The sequence below is a fragment of the Phalacrocorax aristotelis genome, chromosome 1, assembly GCF_949628215.1.
Source record: "Phalacrocorax aristotelis chromosome 1, bGulAri2.1, whole genome shotgun sequence".
In the NCBI taxonomy this organism is placed as follows: domain Eukaryota; kingdom Metazoa; phylum Chordata; class Aves; order Suliformes; family Phalacrocoracidae; genus Phalacrocorax; species Phalacrocorax aristotelis.
In genome coordinates this window covers 68,104,540-68,116,670 of record NC_134276.1, presented here as the reverse complement: position 1 = coordinate 68,116,670, position 12,131 = coordinate 68,104,540, and the positions used below count along the sequence as shown (strand labels likewise).

Here is a 12,131-nt window from a genome sequence, read left to right as displayed (position 1 = left end):
ACAGTGCAAAGGCAGAAATGTGCCCTCTGGCACAAGGCTCTCAGGAAGCATTTGGGTGCTCCTGGTGCCTCCTGTGCCCATGTCAACAGGCAGATGGACTCCCCTGAAACAGAGGTGATGGATCATTTTGCCCCATGCACCTGGCATGCCCCACACCTTCCTTCCACAGCGCTGTAGTGCTAGACCTCCAGCCCCTTTCCTGATTTAAGATTGCTCCTCCAGGTCACTCTGACATCTTAAAGTGCCAAGGAGTTGGCAGGCAGGGTGATCCAGGGACCACAGAGCTGCTCCAAAACCTCTCAAGGGGCGAGTTCTCCAGCCCTTCCAGGAGGTTCGTGAGATTGTTGTTTTAGTTAAATAAATCTTTGCCAGGACAAATAAAGGAAATCTTTCATTATTATCAGTATTGTTCTCCATAATAGATGTCCTCACTGGCATTCTGTGGACCAGAGCCCCTCAGAAGGTCTCCGTAGTCCTGTAGGGCAGGGCAATGCACACTGCCTTTTGGAAAACCTTTCCAAGAGAGGCAAGCTGGCACAGTATTCAAATCACATTTCTGTTGGCTTGCAATATACATGAGTAACAAATCAATTTTGCACAAGGCCACTAATGTAGGAATACACCCAAAATGAAATATGAGTGGTGTAGAACAAAAATAGCCTTCAGTGAGCATTGCTAATTAATAGCATGTTTGATGCAGCACGGTCCAGATCCAGAGATCCCAGTGCAAAGGCATACATTGTAACAGTAAGCAGATGAAATTACAGAATAAAATGTGAGAGCTCTGCTCAGAGTTTATTTTTCTCAGGCCATTTATTTTCCTGTTTCTCAAGTTTTCTGTTTCCTTTGTGTCTGGAAACACTGAGTCCTACAGGAAAGAAGTAGTATACCTAATAAGATTATCAAATCAGTCTTCTGCATCCAGGTACATGCAGTGAAATTCCATTGTTGTGCTTTCCCTATAAATTTAGGAAGGCTATTGCTCCCCACAACCAGTAGTTCAAAACCTTGACCCTGCAAGCTTACCCATCCTGGAAAATCAAATTTCTGGCAGCAGTGGTTGCTCATCACACAGGTTCTGAATGGGAAAATCAGAAGGAGGGAATCACTTCAAGATAACCAGCGGTGCCCAGTCTGGGTCTCTGGAAAGGAATTACACTTTCCAATATATGTTCTTGGTAATCCATGGAGGGGGAAATGGTAGCTAATACTAAGAATAGGCTTGAAAGTGTGTGTAATAACAATTTTTAGGCCCTTCCTCATGCTACATGGTAAAATCACATCAAGTTTAAGACTAGTTAACTATAGTTTGGTTGATTTGCTATGAGGAACATTAATAAAAAGAGCTGTTAGAGAGTCAGGGAGTTACTGTGAGGGAGAATCATGTAAACTTCGGAGGTGCTAATCTGATGGTCACTGGTCCATCATGTTCAGTATCGCTTCAGATAATACGGCATAAGGCTGGGGAATGAAATTCCCTCCTGGCGGGAGTACTCAGCTGGTGTAGTGAGTATGATTAATGGCACTCCTTGCTGTTTCAATCCCTGGTAATGGGTGCTGCTGTTAACCATAGAAATGGGAAATATTCGTTTGAGTTGTTCTAGCATTGTTGTTTAGTTATAGATTGCGTGAACTCCAGCTGGTCCTAGGTAAAAATGCATCCTTCAGATGAATTTGTAAGAAAACCACAGATCAGAGTGGGTCAGAAATTTTCCAGAAAAATGCTTCTTTGTCAAAGAAAAGCTGATTTGTTGAACTCAAAGTTTTTGTCAGGAACTGATGTAGGACTTCAGCCATGAAGCTGTCATGGCTGGGGTTGCAAAGGGAATAAACAGCTGCCCAGAGCTGTTCTTTGCAGAGGAGAACAGTGCAGTGGCTGGATCCTATGTTTTCACATCCCGGATGAATGCCCTGACCAGAATAGAGGCTATTGTGGGGTGAGTGAGTAGGTTGTGCTCAGAAAAACTTTCAAAGACCCAAATTTTGCACTGAGGCAGAACTAAACCAGATTATGAAACCTTGAAAACATTTGTGAAATGGGCATTTTCCAGTCAGTCCTATTACTGAATTGTTTAAGAGAGGGAATGTCTGAGTGTGGACTTGGCTTCTGGTCTGTACATACTTGAAGTGGAGCTGGATGTAGGTTACACCTAAGCAATCAACCAACCTGGAAGTCAAAGGCAACACCATCATGGAATGAAACCTGGAGCTTGTCACACTTTTTACAACACGAGGCATGCAACAGGCTCCCAAATCCCCAGAGAGCTGACGTAGGCAGTGTGTTGCGGTCACCATTAAACAGACAAGTGCTAATTCCTGGTTCCAAGTGCTTGTAGGCAGGGTTTGCTCAGCAGGGGCAGCAAGACTAAAAGGCACTGCATAGTCCCTTAGGCACTTTGCTGCCAGAGACGAGGCTCAGCTCAGAAATCCTCCAGTGGATTCCTGCTTCATTTATCTTGTGGAGCACAGTGATGCAGAGTTGATCATTTTGTTAGGGCTGAAACAAGAAACCTTCCTCTGTAATTGCCGTCTGCGAGGTTGGCGTGGATCATCTGGGCTAAGCCTTTAGGTCCCATGTTGCATTGCTCCAAAACCTATCAGGTTAGGAGGGGATCGTGGAGGTTCAGAAAACAGCTCGGCTGGAACGAGAAAAAGTATCTTAAAAACATAGTGGGCTTTTTATTTATTTGCAGGCATGGGCAGGGATCGTCAGGCTGTTCCTCATTCACATCACTAGGGAGGACCAACCATTTCAGTGACTCCAGACAGACCTTTCACACCCAGGAGGGGGATTTCTAGGATTTAGAAGAAAACACTTGAAGGCTGATATATCCTGGGTTAAGGTTAAGAGCCCAGCTCTCTGTCAGGCCCTGGCACCTTGTGGCAGCAATGGCCACTGAAGGGTCAGGTCTGGCAGTGCACGGGGGACTTAACCATGCTCTGTCCTACCTCCACAGCTCACCCCCCGGTGCCAGCCCCAGACCGGCCCACAGCCACAGTCTCACCCCTGCGGACACCCAGCTCGCCCTCCCGCCTGCCGGCGGCAGCCATCCGGCCTCACCCCACCGTCTCCCCGCAGCACAGCCACCAGCCGCCCGCCCCGGGGACCCGGCCCCTCATCCCCCTCACCTCCGCCGCCGCCGCCATCACCCCGCCCAACGTCAGCGCAGCCCACCTCAACGGCGAGGTGGGCAGTGGGCCCCTGGGTGGCCCTGTCACCCCCGGCCCCACCAGCAAGGCTGAGGAGAGGAAGAATGAGAAGGTAAGGGACGCCGTGCCCCCGCTGTGCCCCGCGCTCCCGCCGCCTCTCCCTCCCATGGGGCTGTTGACGAGCGAAGCTGCAGCTGCCCAGGAGGGTGGAAGCTGGTTTTCATTGCCTACCAGATTTGGCATCCTCGTCTCACATTATTTTCATGCTTCATCCTTTCCCTCTCCACCATCCCCAGCGTTGCTCTCGCGTTACCCACTTGCGAGAGGGAAACATGGTTGAGCCACTAATGTGCTGAATTTGTATGTTTCTCCCAACGATCAACACTTGGATCTGCAAATTTGCAGTGGTGCAGAAAGGTGTTACAGTGGGTTCTTGGCCATCGAAACCAGATGGCCAAGTCCGAAGCTGTCTGCTTCACTATGTGGAAGATGCTGATGGTGGTACCAGCCCCGGGCAGGTGCCACAGGCATAGTAAAGCACTGGCTCTTGAGCAGCAGGAGCTGTTGTACTGCTCCAGAAGCATCTCAGTTTCTTGCAGAAACTTTCGCTCCAGTGACACAGCCAAATGCGGAGAAGAGAATTAAATACAGCTCATTGGGATGTAGGTACAATGCACTTATGAGCCAGCAGTGGGAGTGATAGCTGAGTGCCCGTCCCTTGTCCACCTTGCTAAGGAAAGCAAGCATAGAGAGCTGCTTCAAGCACCCAGCCTTTTAGGTTCTTGGCAAATATTTTGCTTTTACCAAATGTTCACATTTTGTTAACAGTTCCTATTTATCAATGTTGAGGGTTATGTCTGTACTGCGTAGCAGAGCCTGCTGATATTAACTGCCTGCTGGAAGCAAGATCCTGGTTTTTATCTGAGTAGAAGGAAGAGATGTGGGGGCCTGCTTTTCCTTTGCCCCTGCAAAAAATATCCTTTCCATATGTTCCCCAAGCTTTTCTGCGGTGACAGGCACATATGGGGTAAATATTTACTTTGTACATGGTAATGCTGAGGTTGCAGGTCTCACGAGTGGTCAGGGTCACAGATAACCCCTAGTTTCACAAGGTACAGAATACAAGTTTTAAAATCCTTTCCTTAATCCTGTCATGAATTTTCTCTGAGAACCTTTCAGTGAAAGAAGAAGGGTGTAGAAATTCTGTCCTGGATGTGAAATTTAGGTACTTGTTTACAAAGAATGACTTCCACATGTGCATCAAGAGTGCATGCTGTGCAAGCAGAACAATACCTGCTACTTCTGCAAGCCCAAGGAATTGTATGGTATTTGGCAGAAGGTGGTAGATCTGCATGTTACCTCAGGCTTATTTAATATTCCCTACAACATATCATGCTATTCTATAGGTCTGTATATTTTAATTCAAGTAGGACGGCACACTGAAATTTCCTAGGCAAAATTATTTCAAGTCCCTTCCTAAGATACTGGTTAACCTTTCCCAAGCAGTTACAGATTTAAGTTACTGAATTTGGATGCAGGGAAGTAAAGTTACGGGGGTTTCAAGCTCCATGGATGAAGGGGAAAAGCAAATAATAAACTACATCATTGCAATGAGCATTGCCAAAGACCAGTTCAGTTCCTGAGGAGTATCAGAGAGAAGTGACAATAAATATTTTCACCTCTGACTGGATTGGATGGTGCATAACTGCCCTGGGTTGAACAATATATTCCTGAATCTCCTCTGTGTCATATTTCACTTTCATTTTAGAGAGATCTGAGTTAATGATGCTTCCTTTCCTTTTAGAAGTAGTGACTGATGTTTGGCCAGTTAAGTTGTGTTCCTGTCCTTTGCATAAACCCAAATATTTCTTTGAAGCAGTTGAGAGCTTGGATAATGCCAGACTAAAAGTCATGTAACTATTCAAAATGGAATTTGTGAGTCAGAACTGGAACCATATCTGGAACCACACTTGGTATTTCCAAAGTGGAGGCTGGTTGGGCAGGTTTGTCAGTAAATAAGGAACAGTCATAACACTCAGAAGGAATATCTGTGGAGAGAGGCAATAGCTGTTATCAGTATACCTGATAGGAAAAAACAGGCAAGTCCAAGGGGCAAAAAACATAAGCAGGGACATAACTAGCAAACTGCCAGATAAGCAAAGATCGGAAGCAATTTATCTGAGTTCAGTTTCATTATATTAATCAGTCAGGTACTTCGAGATTAAAGGAACAGAGGGGATGTTAGTAAGAGGAGCGGTAATAAGGTCTTCAGCTCTGCTGAACACAGGACAGAATAAATGCACAGGTAATTATCTCCTGAGAAACTGAGATTAGTAAGTTGTATCTAAGGTAAATTGTAATGTGCCATAAAATTAGCATTGTTGGAATCAACAGTTTTTGGTGTTCCATCAAGTTATTAGTTTTAGTCCCTGTTTAGTCTTTCCGGTTTCTATTATAGGATTCCCTTGAGGATGAGGGCTGAATGATCAGAGGGAGAATGGCTGGTTTGGGAAACATTCTTTTGTTATTAATGACATTTTTCTTTCACACACTGATTGTCAGTGTGAGTTCACTACAGTACAGAGGGCACATGGAGGAAGAAGTAGTTTGCATTTGGGGAGGAACATGCTGAGGATCCATTGGTTTTCACAGTTCTGTTGTATAAGGCGTTTATTTTGAGGTCTGTGGAGGTAAATTGCAAATTTTGCATTTATCACTCTGACATAATCAGATATGTTGGTCCTTGGGAAATTTTCTTCAGATGATAAGTTTAGCAAGGTTGGTTGGCTGCTTGAAGGCTGGGCTGAGAGATAGCAGGAAAAAGTATTTTAAGATATGATCTTCTGCCAATTTATGTTTTATGATTTCCCACCTAGATTCCACTCAAGGATACCAAATGTGACATCAGGGGGCAGCTGCTGTAGTGAGTCTGTGTGTGCTATTTGGGTTGCTTGTTCCAAGACGGAATTGTCTTTACCTTGGGAACAGCCTTGCTGAGCGTACTGGTGAGGTCATCATTACTAATGCTTTCCTCTGTGCAAATGTTTATATGCCAATATCACAGGTTCCTGTTGGTATGCAGCAGTCAGATGTAGGCGCATCTCCAGATTTCTCTAAAATCAAGGGTCTCCAATCCCAATCTTTACTTGTTTCCTTGTGGTTTAAAGGCAAGTGGCAGAAATAATCCTAAGGATTATAGTCTTCAGCTCAGCACGAATGTTTTTCTTGCTCATCTTCTATTAATATAGTAAATAAATCCTTAGCTCTATTTTTTTATGTCTCTAGTTCTCTACTTCAGCTTATTTCTTGAAGGTCTTGATCCAGACTTCCAAACCTGCAGGTGAACCTTGGCACCTACATTCATTTAGACACCCTAATAATAGTGTCTTACTGTCATACTCCTGCTGACTTAACCAGGGGGGTAAAATACAGTCTTCACTTGTCAGTATGCACCTACCCACTGAGGATCCTATCTGCAACTGGGCTTGTGCTCCGTTTCTCAGCTCTTTGACCAGCCTCCTGTCTGCTTAGGGAACAGTTTCAAAGCTGTTCTCCTTCGCCAGCTGCTGGTGGTAGCTGATGAAAGACTGAGCAATAGATAGTGCTTAAGTCCACTGTGCAATGGTGCTCAAGAAGTGCTCAGGCAGCCAAGAAGGCTTAGAAGTAGAGCACTTGAAAATCAAAGCTGTTTCAGTGCTATACGGATGGAGTACAAAGCAGCAGGAAAGGCGGCTCACACAGAGGTAGCACAGACACTACAGGAATAACAAGTCAGGGACTGAATAAAGGCAAGGGAGCATGGCTGAAGTCAAAGAGGTGACCAGTGGTCAGGGCAGCATAGGAGAGAGAAGAGCATTAGCAGCTGCTGGGAGATATAGCAGGGGGCACTGGAGAAGGGGTGCCAGTGGGGAGGGTGGAGGGGAAGGGTGCCATGTAAAGCGCATGGGGAGGGGTCCTGAAACAGGAAGGCTGGAATATAGGGGCTGAAATTTATCTAAAAGCAGTTGAAGAGAGTAAGGTGTAAAGGAATCTCCTTCTTCTTTTTCTCAAATATTTCCCACTTGAGGCCAATTCTTCTTCTTTTCCAAGAAGGAGGTTACCTTCCCCAGAAGGAAAATAACAATTCTCCCCCAAAGTCACTCTATTCCAGTTTAGGAACAGGAGTGTCCCAAAGACATCACGGGGACAGGAGGGAGGTAAACAGAGAGCAAATGGGGAACACTCCGTTTCCTTTAAGGGTAGTGGGTGGTATCGGGGCTCCTTTGAGCTCTCACTTCATCATTTGCTAATAAAGTCTGCATGTGTAACCATCTGAAACTTGGAGAATTCAACCCCAGTTCCTGAACCTTCTGAACAGCTGAAAGAAAGGGATGAAGGTCCCAGCCGTGGAATGGAAGCAAACCCTGCGTTTTGGGGTTTTTTTAAATGGGGACCCTGCTTTTTCAGTCATGATGAGCACTGCCCAAGTTCAACTGGTAGATTACAGCTGAGAGCTTGTAATTATGGCATGACTACTGCTTTGACCTCAGTCAATTTTTGCTATAATAGTTTCTGCTGTACATAATCCAGACTGATGCTTAATACCTCTGAAAAAACCACTTGTTTGAATGAATTAATGCATTTCTCATTAAATGTGCTCCTCGTTACGTTAATCAAATCAAGCAAATCGTGCTGGGTGGTTTGACCACTGTAATTAAACTTTCTTTAAAATCCACTCATTTGGCTTTTGATGAGGATTTTGATTAAACTCTTCCAAAATGTCTAGCCCAATATCTGCTTAAGAGGAAAATAAGAGCTTGCAGTAGTGAGCAAGCCATTAATTCATCACTGAGTTACACAAATTCCTTACTGTTTTACCTAGCCAGAGTATATAGAAATATTTGAATATTGGCAATGTAAAAATAAATGTTTCTTAAAAGTGCACTGAGAGAACAAATCTCTTTGCAGCTTTAAATTTAGTAACTGTGTCCCTGGAATATATAGAGGCTCTTGATAAGCGAGTCACACCAAATGGGAAAATACACTGGGCCGCTGTTTACTGATGTTAAGATAGCAAGAGACACATCTTCAGAAAATGACTTTGAACATGCACCAACAGTTTTGCGTGTGAAGATTGAATCAGTAAACATCTGTCTGTTCTCACCAGTGCCACTCACTTTCTCAAATATCAGTCCTTCTGCTCAAAATAGCTGCATTCCTCAAATGATACAGTATGTTTGGCATGATCCTGGTGTAAGGACTACATTACAAAATAGAACAAGCCAAGGCCTGTTTTCTGGCCCTGCAAGTGTCCCTGCATGACTCGCATCCACACTTCTAAGCTTTCTTCTCCACCCAAAATAGGGTGACTGCATCCAGACTGCTTATTGAGAACAGTCCTGGTACGTGGTGTGGCCCAAACCCTGCCTGTACATTGTCCTGGGAGATTGTTAGTTCATATAAGCCAAACCCACAATGGTTAATGGATGTGGACCAGGGTTTGATGCTAAATCCTGGCCTTGTTTTATATGGCAGTGTAGACATCACCAGAGACACTTCCCTCTCCACCACTCTCCTTTTCTGCCAGTGCCTTCCCTTGCCTCCCCCTAATTTTCAGCCCAGTGCCCACCAGGCAATGTCCCTCAGTGCAGACCTGCTACCTGCACGCTTAGTTGCCCACCCTGGCTTTACATAGGGTTGGAGACTAGATCAAAGGCCCTTTGAAAATTTGGCTTTGTAAACTCTGAGATGCTCTTTGACCTTGGTTCACATTACAGCTGTCTGTTTAATCTATCTGTTGGTAGAACTGAAAGTGCCTGAAGGACCTGACCCTACATGGTAGCGAACTTTCACTTTTGACTTACTAAGTGTTGGTCTCTGCATTGCAGCTTCTTCTCATATTAACTTGTCCCTGAGTGAAAAGTGTTTGTTATCACTTCATATCCACTAAAGAAATTTAATTCCTTATCCAGAAAATGGAAGAGCGGTCTCAGAAGTGAAGCGTTGAGCACTTGCAAGGACTTTGTAGATATAAAATGACATGACAAAAATAGTGGTCACCCTGGGACAAGTAAAAGAAGCTAAGGACAGAGTTGATGAAAGTAGGTTTTTCAGATGCAAAGTCAATATGACTGACCCTGAATTTTTGGAAGAGGAATTCAGTCTTCCTAGCAGATATGAAATGATTTAATATTTTTCACTTTGTAACTGGTTCACCTAAGAAAGCCCCCTAAGTTGTACAGGTATGAAACGGGATGATAACAACTAAGTGACTGAATGATAGCAGCACAAGACATAAGAATCAACAAATTGCACAAAAAACAGAAGAGCCTGGTTTGAATTCTTAGAATAAGTGTATCAAAATATAAAAAACATTAAGAGGAAGCAACATTGGAATAGTAATGTAAAGTTTTACTTGAAAAAGATAAAGTTCTGTAACGCTAATTTAGTTCTCTATAAGGCATCTGAGTTGATCCGGGAGCCACCAACACCAATATTTCACCGACCATTTTCAGAGTCACATTTGACTTTTCAGTTTAACATGTGTTCCAGTTTGTTCTTTGATAAGGATGCTTTAATCTGGAATATTTCAGTTCAGTTTTCTCAAGACTTGTGCACAGAATACATACTGTTAATCCATTTCCTCTCAACAAAGGCGAGGAGGCTGTCTTCATCAGAAATAAGCCACTGCTTCCCATGCTCGAGAAAGCTCATCTTGGCTCTGTGACCAGCAAGTGATTCACCAGAAACTTGGCCAGGGAGTGGAAACCTCTTTTTCTGGTCATGTGAATTCAGGCCACAAAGTTCTGCTTTAGGGCAGAAAACTCGTGCTTAAAATCTCTCCAGCACCTTTTCCTTCGTTGTTAGAGTTCAGTTTGAAAGGACAAAAACCTGGCAACTCACTGATGAATATTTTAAGGCTGGCAAATAATCCAGCCAAAAGCACGAGCCCCAGCTGTCAAAACACAGAAAACTTCAGCTTTACAATAAAACAGATTTCTGTTATTTCTGACTGGCTAAGATTCTTTTGCTTAGATCAAGGGCAATAAGCCATTGATCAAAATTTCTTTTTCTTCTTCACATTTTTGATGTTAGGAAATGCTTTCAAACTCCCCACAGATATTTCAAGTGTTGACTTTGCTGCCAAGCAGTCTCCGAAAGCTATTCCTCTTCTCTCTCCTCTCCCCCCGCCTCTGCTTATCTGCCTCATAGTGCTGTCACAGGATTTCTCAAGTGTCCGTGGTGGATTTCTCTAACACCATTTCGAGTGGTTCTGTGCTGCATTCTGCAGGGGAAGTGGATCCAGGGGAGGTGAGGATGGAGAGTGCTTTAGCTTCAAGAGGAAATTCAGTTTATCTATTAACTGGAGACAAAGCTGTTTGGATGCCAAGGCTCAGCATTCTTCTGGCACCTGTAGAGACCTAATTTTATAACACAGAGGACCCACAGGCTTTTACTAAATCCTTGGTGCTGCTTGGGGAAGAAAGTAGAACTGGCAAAAGAAAGAGCATGCAAGGGAGCTCTGGAAGCAGAAGGCTGGAGGCGTGTGTGTGCGCGAGTGCGTGTGCATGTCTGCGTGTGAGCATCCCGGCACTGGCGTTCCCATGGCATTCCCCTGCCTGCAGAAGGAATCACGCAGGACCAGATGGCTGGATGGGGCCAGGCTGTGGGAGGGGATGGCAAGCATCTCCTTGGATTAGTCGGGTGAAATGTAAGCACTCTTGTGGTATCGGTGGGAGACATTGACACATTCCGGCTGTTGAGGAATCACAGGGACCAATCCCCACCCCAGACCGCACAACTCTGCAGCTGAGCATCCCATCACAGCTTCTGCCCTCTGCCTGACCTGTTCCTGAAAAGCTTGGTTTGATACATTAAGCTCCCAGTTCCCATGCACAGGTGAAAATAAATCAGAGTGCAAATGCAGTGTCTGTCCCTGTCCTCCAGTTTCTGCCTTGGAGCAATAACACATAGAGCTGTCATGGGGCTGCCACTGCCCCACCGCTCCCAGGAAGGCAGCCATGCAGGATGAAACCATTGCAGCAGAAGAACACCAGTAAGAAGCTGGATGCCTTGAAAACAATGAAACAGCTTGCAATGTGTCAGAGTTGGTGGCATCTTGGCCTCCCACGTATCCAGGACTCATTTGCTTTCCTCAGTGGTTTTCCAACTATGAATTCACAAGCCAGTAGGTCTTAAACCACCAAGAGGCAACAGAGATTATTCACTGAGACACAAGTATCTCAAGTGCCAATGCAGTTGTTTTATGGAGACAAAGTTTGAACTTTCCTGTGAAAATTTGCTATAATCAGCTTTTCAGTGCCCATGCTTCTTTTTTCAGTCACACAGTTACTGCTCTTTTTCCTTGCTTTTCTCTCTAGTTACGCATAATGGGTGGGTTAAAATATCTATTGTCAATGCAGAAATACTTAAGTAAGCTCTGTTAGAAGAATTACATAAACTAAATGAAATTGCAGTTTCAGACAAACATCAGTACTGTAGGAGCAGCAGGTTATAACAGACAACAGATATCTGCAGCGTGCTTCTGTTTTTATCATGTAACTCAAGGGCATAACCAAGTTATAGCAAAGGGTTATTTATCTTATTTTGTACATTTCTGTTTATTTTTCATCTTGCAGTAACAGCAGAAAGATTCACAAGCCCTCAGCTTTTATTTTGCCAAATGGTACAGCCACTTTAAAGTCAGCCTGGGTTGTTATTTTTGACTGGATGTCTCAAGCATCTAGTAATTCCCTTCAGACCAAGTCAAGTCATGGAGTCAGTGCTGGTCTCTGAAGGACTGAAAATAAAATGCTCTCATTATGCCCTCTGGAGAAAAGATCAGTCTCAGGAATTCGAAAGTACATCATGCAAAAGTTGCTTGTCAGACACTACTTCTGCAGGCTGCCTGTAATCAATTAATATAGGGTGTTAAGCAGTCAACCTTTTAAAAACCAATTCATTATAAAAGCAGAACTCAACCTGCCTCTTTGCTTCTTTGC

The 12,131-nt window shown here is 44.3% G+C and overlaps 1 protein-coding gene across 1 annotated transcript in view; it reads left to right on the top strand.

Moving 5' to 3' along the window:
- SH3RF3 (SH3 domain containing ring finger 3) overlaps positions 1 to 12,131 on the top strand; it is a 252,787-nt gene that overhangs the window by 211,970 nt on the left and 28,686 nt on the right. The window contains exon 8 of the mRNA XM_075091962.1: positions 2,958 to 3,262. Within this exon, the coding sequence (XP_074948063.1) occupies positions 2,958 to 3,262 (305 nt within the window). The remainder of the gene's footprint in view (positions 1 to 2,957; positions 3,263 to 12,131) is intronic.